Source organism: Myotis yumanensis, unplaced genomic scaffold, assembly GCF_028538775.1.
Source record: "Myotis yumanensis isolate MYYU_CA2020_CCGP unplaced genomic scaffold, mMyoYum1.0.hap1 SCAF_4, whole genome shotgun sequence".
Taxonomy (NCBI): domain Eukaryota; kingdom Metazoa; phylum Chordata; class Mammalia; order Chiroptera; family Vespertilionidae; genus Myotis; species Myotis yumanensis.
This window is the reverse complement of record NW_027223755.1, coordinates 41,767,721-41,783,735: the sequence shown is the minus strand read 5'-3', so window position 1 is coordinate 41,783,735 and position 16,015 is coordinate 41,767,721. Positions and strand designations below refer to the sequence as shown.

At 33.3% G+C, this 16,015-nt stretch overlaps 1 protein-coding gene across 2 annotated transcripts in view; it reads right to left on the bottom strand.

The window, feature by feature from the left end:
• Positions 1 to 16,015, bottom strand: part of SCAMP1 (secretory carrier membrane protein 1) — a 67,576-nt gene that overhangs the window by 14,596 nt on the left and 36,965 nt on the right. For both annotated transcript variants that reach the window (XM_070412232.1, XM_070412231.1), the window contains 4 exons: positions 14,703 to 14,831; positions 9,224 to 9,383; positions 4,726 to 4,827; positions 995 to 1,112 (listed from right to left, as the gene is read on the bottom strand). In XM_070412232.1, the coding sequence (XP_070268333.1) occupies positions 995 to 1,112; positions 4,726 to 4,827; positions 9,224 to 9,383; positions 14,703 to 14,831 (509 nt within the window). The remainder of the gene's footprint in view (positions 1 to 994; positions 1,113 to 4,725; positions 4,828 to 9,223; positions 9,384 to 14,702; positions 14,832 to 16,015) is intronic.

Genomic DNA, 16,015 nt, shown 5'->3' with positions numbered 1-16,015 from the left:
GAATGCAAAATGACTAGGATTCAGTAGCTTTAGAGCGCTGAGTTTCAATAGTATGTGTGTGTAGTTCAGAAAATAAAAGCTTTATTAACAGAAAATGAATAGCAAAATTTGGACAGAAAAAAATAGTCTAACCTTCAGCGAGTTTTGAGAAGGACAAAAGGCAAATGTACAAGTAAAATATTTCAAGAGTACAGAGTGTTCTTAAATATAAAGTACAATTATTTCTATCCACTCCTTGTACATATCTCAATTAACTGGGCATTAAAAAATAAAGAAAAATGTTGTATAGACTTATTTTCTTCAGAGTGAGACCTATCAAAAGTCTATCATTTTAAAACATAGGTGTTATTTCAAGGGTTTGTATATCAAGTTTGAACACATGTAGAATAGAAAACATTTCTGTAATGCATCATAAAACACCATTAAACTTTATATAAATAAATAAAAACACGGATTTCTCTCCTACACTATGTAATGATTTTTTTTAAGGCTGTGAAAACAGCCATGGGAATTCAATAGGAAGAAGTGTAGAAAATTGAGCAGTCACTAAAAACAAAAATTCATGTCATAACCCAGCCTGAACCTGTCACTAGCTTACTTTACACCTTATATAAATAATTTAGTGTCTTTACATTTTAAATACAAATAAAATGCACACATCACACTTCACTAATCAGGCTAATATATTTAATATTCAAAAAAGAAATCAGAATATTTTTAAATAATCCAAATTTTAAAAATAAGGTTGACTCTTCAGTTAATGCAGAAAGCCTTCAGTTAACAGGATTTTAAAATATTTCCTTTTTACAGGAAGTTAAAAATGTGATGCAATTTTCAAAAATATATCTATGCATTAACTATTAATTGTAAAAAGTAATCCTCAGAGAGCAAACTTGCACAAAAAGAACAAAAAAAATGGCTTGAGGTTACAATAAGAGCAAAATAGGAAAATGAGTTTCACTATAAAAATTTGCAGACATAAAATTTCATTTACCTTTTTGAACATAACTAGTGAGATGACTGCTGATGCTGTGAAAAGTGCTGCTATGATTATCATCATGATTCCAACAGGAATACTTTTGTTGAGACCAGTAAGGGATGAAATCCAACCACTATGAAGTAACAAAAAGAAAGTATAATTAGGTAAATAAATCAATGCACATTAAAAAATAACATTAACAACTAACATATATTCAGCTCTTATGAACCAAGCAATGTTCTTGTTCTTTATACATGCTAACTCATTTAATTCTCACAACAATCCTATAAGATAATGCTGTTTTTAATCTCTATTTTACAGGTGAGGAACTGAGTCACTGAGCTATTCAGTACCTGCCCAAGGTCATACAGCTAAATGGCATAGTATGAATTCAAACCCAGATATCAACCTCCAGCCTTAAGTGTATACCATCAGATTTTATATTTTTTAAGCCTAGGAGTTCATTATTACTTTCTTTTAAAGTTCATTTTAAATTCTGCTTAATTATGGAAGAAAATATTTGAAAACCATATATCCAACAAAGGGTTAGCATCCAGAATATATATAAAGAACTTTCAAACCTCAACAGTAAAAAAAAAAAAAAATTGATAGGAAAATGGGCAAAAAAAACATGAAGATATATTTCACAAAGAGGATACAAAGATCACAAATATGCACATGAAATGATGTTCAACATCATGAGTTATTAGGGAAATACAAATTAAAACCTCAATTAGATATCACTACACACCTATCAGGATGGCTAAAGTAAAATCAGTGACAATACCAAATGCTGGTGAAGATGTGGAGGCTGAATCACTCACACATAGTTTGTGGGATTGTAAAGTGGTACAGCCATTCTGGAAAACTGTCAGTTTCTTAAAAAACACTAAATATGCAACTTCCATATGAACCAACAATTACAATCTTCGGTATTTATCACAGAGAAATAAAAATTTATGTTCACAAATGTCTATAGTGACTTTATTCATAATAGCCCAAACACTAGGAACTCCAGAGTCCTTCAACTCTGGTTAAACAAACTGTGGTACATCCATATCATGAAATACTACTCAGGAATAAATACACACAACAACCTGAATGAACCGCCTAAGAATGATGCTGAGGGGAAAAAAGCCAAAAGTTACACAATGTATAATTCCATTTATATAATTATATAATTTATATCATTCCATTTATATAATTCTTGAAATGACAAAATAACAGAAATGACGAACATATTAGTGATTGCTGGCGTTAAGGAGGGAATCAGAGCAGGAGGAAAGTGAATGTGGCTATAAAAGGGCAGCATGAGGGATCCTTTGGTGATGAAGTGTTCTCTATCCTGACTTAATGTCATAATCCTGGTTTTGGTATTATACCATAGTTTGACCAAGATATTACCACTGGGGAAACTAGGGAAAGAATACTTGGGATCTCTCTGAATTATTTTTTTTATATGTGTATGTAAATCTACGATTAACTCAAATAGTTTAAATCTGCTGAATTACATGAGATTCATCTTAAAATAGGTCATCCTACATGCACAATCACTTGCAGACTCCTGTGCTATTTCATTACTGCACATGCTGTTGTGCTCAATTTTAACACTTTTTCAAAGTTTGTGCTAAAGAGTAAGATATTACTTCAATTTCATAATAAAAAAAAACTTGTGCTTTTAACATAAGCAGTATTTCTTAATTAAATATTTAAAACATTTCCTCAAATGCCAAAGACTAAGCACTATTTAAAATGGTAACGAATGCACCGGCCTATGTGGCTCAGTGGTTGAGCATTGACCCATGAACCAGGAGGTCACAGTTCGATTCCCAGTCAGGGCATATGCCTAGGTTGTGGGCTTGATCACCAATAGGGGGCATGCAGGAGGCAGCTGGGTGATGATTCTCTCTCATCATTGATGTTTCTATCTCTCTCTCCCTCTCCCTTCCTCTCTGAAATAAAAACATTTTTTTTAAATCTTAAAAAATAAAAAAGATAATGAATGCTTTTTCCTAGGACTTAAAATATCAATATATTATCTGCATTAGATCTGCAAAGCTACTGAAAGTTATCTGATTGCCAGTCACTACTCCAATTCAGTAGTAGCATACTAAATGTAAGTCCTCAATACACTGTAGTTACATGCTCATTTTAGTTTATGTACACTGCAGTAAATTTGCCCAGAATATGCTCTTATCTTATAAAAACTCAATTGTGCCAGGCCAGTGTTGCTCAGTGGTTGAATGTCCATCTATGAACCTGGGGGTTTCAGTTGAAATCTCAGTCAGGGGACATGCCCGGGTTGTGGGCTCAATCTCCAGTAGGGGGTATATAGGAGGCAGTCTATCCAGTCTATCGATGATTCTCTCTTCTTTCTTTTATAACTTGAGTTACAAATTTAAAGTTGAATTCTTAAAAATAAATAAATATATATATATATATATATATATATATATATATATATATACACACACACACACACACATATATTGATTTCAGAGAGGGAGATAATTTTAGAGATGTGCTCTTTTCCACCTGTTGTTTCATTCAAGGAGTGTCTGCTCCACAGTGTATGAAGGGAGATATAAATCTGCTATTACCTCCTAGCCTGGGTCCAAATAGTGTCCACGTCTTCGGACCTCCTAATGAGTGACCATTTTGTCATACGGAGAATGATTATATTATTTAAAAATATATGTATATATTTGAAAGCAGATGGAGTGTCCATCAGTAGATAAGTGGATAAAAAAGCTGTGGCCCATTTATACAATGGAATACTATTTGGTTATAAAAAAAGAAGGAAATCTTACCTTGTGTGACAGCATGAATAGACCTGAAGAGTGTTATGCTAAGTGAAATAACCCAGTCAGAGAAAGACAAGTACCATATGATTTCACTCATATGTAGAATCTAATCAGCAAAATAAACTAAAAAACAAAATCGAAACAGACTCACAGATAGAGAACAGACTGACAGCTGTAAGAGGGGAGGAGGGGTTGTGGGGCTAGGTGAAAAAGGTAAAGAGATTAAGAAAAAAACAAGAAGAAGAAGAAAACTCATCGACATAGACAACAGTATGGAGATTACCAGAGGGAAGGGAGGTGGGGGAGGTAGAAGAGTTAGTATAAGGGAGATAAATGGTGAAGGAAAGAGACTTGACTTGGGGTGGTGAACACACAATACAATATACAGATGATGCATTATAGAATTATACACCTGAAACCTATATAATTTTACTAACCAATGTCACCCTAATAAATTCAATAAAAAAGAAAATATATATGTATGTGATGCAGTGATTCCACTCTTCAAAGACATATGTCCATGCACATGTGTGTGTATATGAAAACAGGTTTGTAATACCTAAAATAGTGCTTTACACATAATAGGTCCCTTTTCCTTAAAACCCTTGGATTTCTTTTCTCTCCCTTCCACTGTCCTTGGCCTTCCTATCTGATCACTCCTCAGTCTCCTTTTTACAAATTTTCCTCTTAGTGCCCATGATATACACATTTTATTTAAACTAGATATAATGTGCCAATTTTAAAAATGGGAACATAATTTTCAAATAGAATGGTTTTTAAAAAGGTTATGTCTTAGAAAATTAAATACTAAAAACTGCAATTTTTACTTTTATTTATTTCCTTTTGCTAATGTGGCTTTTCTCTGTTAACTATTTTTAGGAAGCCAAAAATCACATAAAGATACAAGATGAACAGATTAACTAGAGTAATAAAATGACTTACCAGTTGCCCCAGTTGTGAAATCCTGCAGCCTGTAGTACATGTACGGCAAACTGACAAATATAGACGAAGAAGAATACAAAGAATCGGAATGAACTGTCACTCCTTTTTAAAAAAGGCGGGGGGTGGGGGGGAGGCGCGGGAGGGAGAGAAAAAAGGAGAAAATGTCATTTTTCTTAATACCTTTATATTCACATGCAGACTGACACTCAATGTTAAAAAATAAAATATTTTTAAATATACCAGCGGCAACTACCTGAGGCTTGATATTACAATAACATAATTTATGTGAAACCTTTATCCAAATACTAGAAGATATTGTTTTTATTACTGCAACCTCACTTTTCAATTTCCAGCTGTACAACAAAACATCTTAACAAAAAAATGTAGTTTTCCTTTTTTTACTAGTTTCACTGAATTATAGTTAACATACAATAAACTGCAAATATTTTAATGTACAGTTCAATGGTTTGACATATGTATATACCCATGAACCTTCTCCAATAAAAATCATACTTATCCCGTTTCTTATGCACATAAGTAATCCCTCCCTCTCCACCCCACCCACTGTTTTCTGTCAGCATAGCTTTCATATTTTAGAGTTTTACATAAATGGGATCATACACTATATACTTTTTTCTTGTCTGCCTCTTTCACTCAGCAAAATTATTTTGAGATTCACTCAATGTTGCATGTGTCAAAAGTTCCTTCCTTTTCAATGTTATGTAGCAGTGCATTGTATAGATAGACCAATTTTATTCATTCACCTACTGATAGTCATTTAGATTGTTTCTGGAACACCTGGGAAGTTTATGTTTAACATTTTAAGAAACTGCCAAACTGTTTAATGAAGTATTTATTCCATTTTATATTCCCAACAGCAGTATATAAGTGTTCCAGTTCCTCCACATCTACCCTTGGTATGGTCAACCCTTTACATTTTAGCCATGCTAACAAGTATATAGTGACATCTCATCTGATTTCAATTTGGATTTTCCTAATACCTAATGTTGCTGAGCACTATTTCAGGTGCTTTTTGTCATCCATACATCTTTGGTGAACTGTTGACCACCCACAAAGCCAAAAATGTTGCATACATTATCTCTAATCCTCTTATCAACTCAGCAAATACTATCACCAATTTACACTCAACAAACTGAGGCACTGCTAGTTTTTACTGCATTTTCCTAGGAGCACACAATTTTTAAGTGGGGAAGCCAGAATTCTAACCTTTTCTCAGTATGTTTCCAATAGTTAATACTTCTTCAACAACACACTGCCTCATTAATAACTGCCTAATAAATATTTTAAAGTATTTACATAATGCTTAGTGATTTGGGGAAGCATAAAATTAAGAACAGTTATAATCTTTTAAAAACATATAAATGAGCCCAGCCAGTGTGGCTCAATGGTTGAGCGTCCACCCATGAACCAGGAAGTCACAGTTCAATTCCTGGTCAAGGCACATGCCCGGGTTTCGGGCTTGATCCCCAGTAAGAGGTGTTCAGGAGGCAGCAGATCAATGATTCTCATCAGTGATGTTTCTATCTCTCACTCCTTCCTTCTTCTCTGAAATCAATAAAAATATATTTTTAAAAAACACACATATAAATGACAAAATGGCAACTCCAAGTTTAATTCTGATACCTAATAAACTTAACTTTTAAAATCACATATAGTCCTAGCTGGTTTGGCTCAGTGGATAGAGCATTGGCCTGCGGACTGAAGGGTCCCAGGTTTGAATCTAGTCAAGGGCACATACTTCAGTTGCAGACTCCTCCCCAGCCCGGGGCCCTGGTCGGGGTGCGTGCAGGAGGCAACTAATTATTGTTTCTCTCACGTCGATGTTTCTCTCTGTCTTTCCCTCTCTCTTCCACTCTCTCTAAAAATCAATGGAAAAATATCACCCTAACCGGTTTGGCTCAATGGATAGAACATCGGCCTGCGGACTGAAGGGTCCCAGGTTCAATTCCGGTCAAGGGCACACGCCCAGGTTGCGGGCTCAATCCCCCATAGGGGGCGTGCAGGAGGCAGCCAATCGATGATTCTCTCTCATCATTGATATTTCAATCTCTCTCTCCCTCTCCCTTCCTCTCTCTGAAATCAATAAAAATGTATTTTTTAAAAAAGAAAGAAAAATATCCTCAAGTGAGGATTAAAGTATATATATATATATATATATATGCGCGCGCGTGTGTGTGTGTGTGTGTGTGTGTGTGTGTATGTAAGCCCAGCCTAAAAAGTTTTAGTTACCCATTATCTACGGACTTACATAGTATGTTCAGATGTTTGCTTCATTTCTTAATCATCGTTCTTAAAATATAATACAAAGCCCTTAAATATCCCGACTGCCCTTTCTCAAAGGCAGAAATCTCTATCAAAACCAATCTCAAATATTAGTAAAGCACCTACATGAATAAGTAAAATCTCTTTTAAAATCCTTTTTTAATATAAATAATCATATCCAATGTATCTGGTTTGAGTTTCATATTTATGGAAGAAATCTGTGGTTAATAAATGTTTAACAAACTTTACTAAGTACTTCCAAAGATACTTTGGCTCACCAACACTTGGCTTTCTGGATGAAGAAAATCCCAAAGTTATACACTGAGTAGGTATATTAATGATTTCAAATATTCTAATTTCAACTTTCCCCATAAAATTTTTTTCCTCTCAATTCTGCTCCAAATAGTGAAACCCAGATAATTAGCGTATTTGTGATATACTCTAAAGGCTTGCAATTCAGCTAAAAATCTAGCCTACAACTGGCAAAGAAAGAGAATAAAAGGAACTGAGTGATTTCAAGTAATAAATGGCAAAAGACTGGCTTTTTGTTTGTTTTGTCACTTGAGGACATTTTTCCATTGATTTTTTTAGAGAGAGTGGAAGGGGCAAATGCGAGGGAGAGAGAGAAAAACATAGATGTAAGAGAGACACATCGACTGATTGCCTCCCACTCATGCACTGACCGGGGCCAGGGATCAAACCCACAACCCAGGTACATGCCCTTGACTGGGAATCAAACCTGTGACCCTGTGGTCCCAGGGCCACTCTAACCACTTAGCAACACTGGCCAGGGCAAAAACTGGTTTTTAATAGTCTTTTTGGCTACGTTAATCATAGAGGTTTAAAATCCAAAATCTCTAGTCTCAGGTCACTTTTAAAATTTCAAATTGATACATCCCCATTGCCACCCACCAGTATCATTATGGTTATACTGGTAACATGACAAAAGTAGGCAGGCAGAGGCCAGATGTCAAAAAAATTAAAAATTGATAAACCTTGTGAGCCAGGCTTATATAACAAGGAAAAGAACTCTCTTCCTACATCATGCAGAAAGTAGATAGTTCCTTTTGATTTCTCTCCAACCCACATTTACAGAGGTCCCTCGCCCCATTCCTTGACAACCAACCTCCCATATTTCAATATATACCCAAAGGTTCTTTCCTCATTTTCTCTCCTCCCACCTGTTTTCCCCTGCATTTTATTTCTAACCAATTTAGTTTTCTGTTGAGTGACACCTTTTCTCTCCAAATTCTCAATCTTCTCTCTTTTCTTTTTGTCCCCCCAACCCCATCTGTTTACATATCTGGGTTTCTAATTCAATATTTTGTGTGTGTGAGGTGGGGATGGTAAGCATTCTAGTTAACCAAAGAAATTTTATGTTGAAATGGAAAAAAAGTTAAATAATTGAATGTGACCCTCTCATTTCCCTAATATATCATCTGCACAATACTGGTACATGCCTATTTCTCAGTAATGCTACCTCTCATTCATGAGAGTTGAAAGAGGTTCATTATTCATAAATTAGTTTATTCAAATAAAAATGAGTTGATAAACAACTGAATATGTGGACTCAAACAGTGCTAGCATCTAAATCAGCATTTCCCAATGTTTATTTCTTAAAACAATGGTCTAAAAAGGTGCTTGACAAAATAATAAGTATAATAATAATGGTTTCATGGTCAAATCATAAAACACACTAGGCTCTTAAAGAGTCTAAGAAATCCTAAAATGAAGTAACTTGCTTAACTTTATTATCCAGCCTTTCCCAAACGGAAAACTAATGAACTGTTTTTTTCCACAACACCTACTAATTGCCCACAGAATATGCATTTAGGAAATGTAACTCCTAACCAACAATTAAATATACCATGAAAAGTATTATACTTCATCTTATAGTCCAAATAGTTTTAAAATGTTGCTGTCTTTTGAAAAACCAAAAGTGAATTTACACAGAACATACTTACAAAGCTGCTAGGTGAAAGTGATTCACTTTAAACATTACATGCATTTACGTTACCTAGTTTCATTTAAGATTTAGGCTATAATGACCACTTGTGATTGAATACACATGCATATGATTTATCGACTTTTCTGAAGGTGTTATACAATAATAAAAAAATTTTTTAATGAAAATGTCAATTTTCCCGTTAAAGTGTACCATGAGTATTTACTTCACAGGTTTTAAAGAGCATATTTTAAAGTACACACATTTTACCTGAAAGCTCCGTAAAGTGGTCTGTACCAACAGACAAATGAACAAGGAGTAAAAAGCAAGAACCACAGGATACTCAATCCAAAATCAACCCCTCTTGTAGCATCAACACAAAACCAAGCCAAGCATCCGAAGATATTTAGAAACAGTGTTACCGTATGGACTGTGGAATCAAAAAACAAAATAGAAATGTTTACAATCAATTTATGAGTTCATTCAACAAAAATTATAAATGAAAAAAATACTTCCCAAGAGCGAATGTATTTTACACCATGTTTTCATTTAGTATTTTTCAAAACATTGTTGTTTCTTATGCATTTGATTTGAAAATAGAGTAATCACAGGAAAAGGAGTCCTAATACATGTACTGTTTGGCAAAAATTCTTTTGGCCCTTTTTTTAAAGGGCAATTACACAGGTAAATCAGAGAAGCACTACCTAAAGGGCCTCTCCCCTGAGAAGGGAACATGTGATATGTCTCTTGATTGAAGACTCAGGAAGAAAGTAGTGCCTGCCAGGAAAAGAACCAGAACTTGGGAGGGAAAAGATCCTACATTCAGAACTATATTTTTACAGAGTGGGTCTGCAGACGTCTCTCCGAGCAGATCATACACAGAAGAGAAGTAACCTGTGCAATCTCATTATGACATTTTTAAACAATAAAATTGGAATCATTGGACTAAAAATAATCAGGATTTTTAATTCATCTTTACTGAGTTGTCCATTTTTTTTTTCAAGTCCTGGGATTCAAACTGTGTTTTGGTAGAGGATTATACTTATTAAAAAAAAAAAAAAAGTACACTATGATGCATTTCAGCTCCAGTGGCAGACCTTTCTTTAGTTAACACAAATAGATCTTGGCAAACTCTTCATATGTTATTAATAATTACTTTCCCTGACAGACCAAAAGCAAAAAGTCTGGATAACATATAACTATACACTATAATCCTAAAAACCACATTTACCCATTATAATCATTTTAAGCACTTTCAAAAATTTATTACTGGCTGAATTTATTATAGAAAATAAATTCTTTCAAAAGTGAAAATAATTTTTAATGCGAATTATCAATACAATAAAAGAATATTGACAAACTACTAGTTGAATAAAAATAAAAACCTAGTGAATCTAAATAAAAAACTCACATTAAAAACAAATTTTAAAATCTCTTTAAATTATTAATCAAATAAGAGTAATGGTTAATGAAACAGGACAAAAACACACATTCTAGGATGCCTCATCTAATTTGCTCTCATCTAACAACTAGATAAATACACAATCTCTCGAACAGGAGAAAAAGCTCCAGAGGAAAAGATCTAGATAATAGTGATATAATACTATTGAGCTAATCAATCTCTGTGTATTTCAATTTTTCATCTATAAAAATGCAGGAGCTCTTCCAGCCTTAAAATTCCATTCCCCTCTATTACACAAGAACGTCTTACTAATAATTACTTCCTCTGTCCCATAATAATAGTAGCAAGTGAATATTTAAATGGGAATTATTGGCAAATGCAGCTGTAAGTTATGTTGTAGCGCAAAATTGCAAAGCCTTCAAATCAAAATCAATGTTTCATGACATCTGTCATTTGTTTTGACACATCTTTCAATTTTTAGGTTAATCTAATTATTACAAATTATAACTACTTTTCTAATTTCATCCGCTGATCGAAATCAATTGTTTTATTTCAGTTGAATATCAACCCATTGTAAAAGTAAGATGAAAAAAAGAGTTTTCAAGCAAAGATCGAGTTGCGATAGTCCAGTTCTTGATGCATCAAAAGAAAAAGGAAAAGTTGCAGAAAGGTGCAATTACGTTAGCTGCAAAACAATTTAAGTGCAACAGAATGACCATATTAAGAATTTGGAAATGTGCTTCCGAAAATAACTGTCAAGGAGAATCTTATGCTAATGTTGATTTTTTGAAAAAACAAAACTGTGGACGTAAATGCAAAGATTACGGAGAAAAACTTGAAAAACTTAGACATATTCCTCTTAGCAGAAGAGGCACCATATTAGCCTTTGATAATATTTCTCCCGAAATACTGGATAATACGTTTCTGTCACTTCAACAAGTTATGCTGGAAGCAATGAAGAATGATGGCTCCAATAATTTTAAGCTCATGCATACAGGGAAAGCAAAGCTTCGCAGCCAAGGGATCCTACCTACAAGTTTAAAATGCAGTAACGAAATTACTGAAAAATCCAGAAACTATCTGAACACTCAAAATAAAAATTAGGAGTACTATTTTTAATTTATTGTTTAATTTAATCTAGTTTTTTTATAATAAATGTTACGTTCTATATTTATTTTCTTTTGCTACTATTATTATGGGACAAATTACATTCATCAACTGCTACTATTATTATGGGACAGAGGGAGTACTTTAGTCCCATTAGGATTTCTAACTCCCATGAAAGCTTCCTTATTAACAAATTTACTCAAAATATTTTGCCTCAAAATAAAAGTAGTTCTGTTAAGGAGGGTTTAAAAACAGAATCGAAAAGATTGTGAGATAGAAAATTATTACTCTGTAACACTAAAATGGCATCTAACTGCCTTAAAAAGTATTAAATGTTCAGAACATTCTAAGTCAGTGATGGCGAACCTTTTGAGCTCGACGTGTCAACATTTTGAAAAACCCTAACTTAACTCTGGTGCCGTGTCACATATAGAAATTTTTTGATATTTGCAACCATAGTAAAACAAAGATTTATATTTTTTATATTTATTTTATATATATAAATGCCATTTAACAAAGAAAAATCAACCAAAAAAATGAGCTCGCGTGTCACCTCAGACATGCGTGTCATAGGTTCGCTATCACTGTTCTAAGTCAAATATCAGCCTTTAGAGAAATAATTTTTAAAGGTTTATCTACTAATCTATTTAAAAAAGAAAATATATGGGTATGAGTATCTTAAAGTTTACAGAAATTCTTCCAGGTTTAGATAAAAGATATCAATTTAAGTTTGTGTAATCTATTAAGATCTTTTTCAAAGTGTTTTTATAGTAACCAACAACTATAATCAAAAAGTCATTTATTTGCACTCCAATGAAGAGTAAAATGTTTAGGCCTACTTACTAAACAATTGGTCCACTTTATAGAGATCAAAACACACACAGAAAGGCAAGGTAATGTGAAATGAATGACTTCGTTGCTAATTTCTATCCAATTCCAAACCACTTGTTGGATTCCAAATGTAGGTAGAATACTACTGAAATATTTAGTCCATTTTGTTGACCTCATTTGCAAGCTGAATGACTCTTCTTCATATAAAATTTCAATTTGCTTTACTAAGCACTTTAAGTAAGGTATCTTTGAAAGCATATCTGTCGTATTTGGGTTTAAAATGTCAATTACTTCTTCATTTTTGATACTCTGAAGGTGGTATAACATGTAACTCTAGACTCTGAGCTCTGGAGTCAAGCGATCCAACTCCAACCTTCCTTCCTGTGTAATCTTGGACAAGTAATTCATATTCTCTATCCTTTAGTTTCCCTATCTATAAAACTAAGTAATATAGTACCTGCTTCATAGTGTGGTTACAATTTAATAACACAATGTACATAAAAGTGATTATCATTGTGCCTTGCACAAAGTAAATCCTCAATAAATGTTAGCTCATTGTAATTATCATTACAGTGTAAAAGCATTAGTCAACTCTAAAATCAGTAACAAGTGGACACTTCTTAAAAAGAACTTATTTAAATACTTCTATTCTATGAAATTTAGAGGCATTACTGAGCTGGTACTAGATTTCACTTTGTTCCAGGTTAATGCTTCTTCAAATAAGAACCTTAACTGGAATCTTGGGCCCTGTTTGAATACAGTTAACAGATCTGCCAACTGAATAGGATTAGGAAAAACTATAGCCAACTATATCATTTCTAAGAACCTCAAAAAGTTACATATTTCTAAGACAAAACAGACCTATTTTAAACAAATTGGCACTGGGAAACCAGTTAATCATTGGGTTAAAATTAATCATCTTCCCCATTCAATTTTTATTTACTAAATTCCTTATTGAATTTTCTTCCAACCCCCATCTCCACCATCAAAATATGTTTTTCACTAAGCCAAAGAACATATACCTAAAATGCTAAGCCAATTTCTGCCCATTGAAAAATAATTATTATATATTTGCATATATATGATTGTGTTGATTAAATAAAATATGAGTTGGTTAGCATGTACAAACACAGAATCAAAACCTTTAATGTTAACAATATACTAGTATAATCCTTGCTGATACTAGGAATTCAGCAAAATATATTACATCAACAACAAACACAAACCCAAAATGAGGGTTAAAAATGTACTATCCATAAGGAATCATTTCTCACATTCCAGAGCAAGTTCACATTATATAAAGAATGCTCCTAAAAGATTTTGAGGAAAATTACCTCATATTTGAAGGGGGGAAAAGCTCCCTGATCATACAGTAAAAACACACAAATTTCCTCCATCAAGAATGCGCCCTACAGCCGAAACCGGTTTGGCTCAGTGGATAGAGCGTCGGCCTGCGGACTGAAAGGTCCCAGGTTCGATTCCGGTCAAGGGCATGTACCTGGGTTGCGGGCACATCCCCAGTAGGAGATGTGCAGGGGGCAGCTGGTCGATGTTTCTCTCTCATCGATGTTTCTAACTCTCTATCTCTCTCCCTTCCTCTCTGTAAAAAATCAATAAAATATATTTTTAAAAAAAAAAAAAAAAAAGAATGCGCCCTACAAATTATCCATCAACCCAGAGGTTGTGCAGGTGAGAAGTTACCTCTCCTACTGACATGATGATATTAAATGGGACTGAGATGACTGGAATGAAAATGAAACAGAGTAAGTGGAAATTCTGTGTACATACAGCAAACTATTAACAGCTTGACATCTTATTATGGTATACCATGAGTTATAATTATACTCAAAGCAATGTGAGCATCATAACATAAAATGTATGTCCTAATGTCCTGTTCAATAAAACCTCCTATATTAATTAGGTACTTTAAATAATATTAGTATTCATCCCCACTTGAAAATGAAGTATAAATTGTACTCAAAGCTATCAGAAAAATAAGTTTATAATAATATTTTAAGCCCCTTTTAAAAATAGTCACAATGCTTTAATAGAATGTTTAATGGCCTTCATTTACATAAAAATATATGCCTACTTTTTTCAAAGTAAATATTGCCCAGAGAAGATTTTTCAAGGAAAAGAAATAACTGCAAAATTCTACCTATGTAACAGAAAAGACCTTTCCTCAAGAGAATGCCAGTTCTTAATATATAGGTTTTCTTCAGCTAAGAACTTAGATTGTCACATATAGTACAATTTTGAAGTACCCAAATATATATTTTACTCTGAAAATTAGAAAATCTATAGAAAAAGACCAATTAATGATACTATCCTTAATATGAGTTCCAAAAAAGGTGAGTTTTGACAATAAAATATAAAATGTATTGAATATATAATTTATTCTGTACTCACACATCCACAAGTAGTACATAATCTTTACTGTCTTCTGGAATTCTACAGGAATGTCTACAGAAAAATCCTGATAGAAGCAAGGTCCCACAGGAAAATTGCCAGGAAGAGGTGGCCAATTATTTTTTCTGCCTGCAAAATTTAAAAAAAAAAGTTATTTACATTAGGACAAATATGTGCTATTCTTATTTTTGGTTTCAGAATAAAGAACAGTATCTATTGTTTTAATAGGTGTTTTACAAACACAACACTATATTCTTTACATTCTTGGAGAACTCTAAAAGTCAGTCTTTATATCTTTTAAAGCATTGGATGGTAAAATAATTTTCCAGGGTCATATAATATTTAGCAGGAACCATTTATGCACAGTTGAAATGAGAAAAGGAAAAAGAGCATAGGGACACATACCCTGTGACTCTGCCCTAAAAAATTTCTTTCAAAGTCCTGGCTCTCACATGCAGGTCATGCAGTTTTTAAATCTCTACAATTTCTTCCTCAGTGTCTTACATATTTAAATATAATTTCTAACCCGTGTGGAGAGGGAAGACCAAGCTTTTGAATCTTTGGAATTTTCTACTGTTAACTCCATGAAAAAAAAACACACAAGATTAACCAATACCAAAAGTATCAAATTCAGAAATCCCAAAGTCTCAAAAAAAATCCAAAAGACATATAAGTAAAATTACAAAACTATAAGAAAACATGAAACAGTCATGAGAAAGACGCTAAGGAATTATAGCACCTTCAAAAACCTAGAGAAAAAACAAATTCAAACTGTGAAGGGGGAAGGTAAAGGGTCTATATAAAGCAATTAGACTGAAAATAAGGAAACAGTAAGGAAAATATAAAATTAAAGCAAGAAGTCAAATATTAAATATAGAGAGTAAAAATAACATCTAAAGGCCATTTTATCATTTTAGATATGATAATCTCACAACCTTTTAAAATTAGATTTTCCAGGCCAGAAAAAATTTCATAGCAGAAAAAAGCATGACCTATTTCTGATCCTCCCACACGTCTCCACTGTTATTATTCTTTTCTAATTTCATGTAGTTCATGCATTCCTCATACAAGTCTCACACTATGTGAGATGCAACAGAGCACATATGTAAAGAACAGGACTTGAAACCAGACGTGCCTGGCCACTTACTGTCTAGGAGGCCTTGGGCAACTTACTTAAGCTTCTAAAGACTGTGTTTCTATATCTGAAAAATGAGAATAACAACTATACCACCCTTCAGAGAACTGTATTGAGGATTAAATGTATAACATACTACAAATCTAACTCTTAATTTCCCACTCTTCATTACAACCCT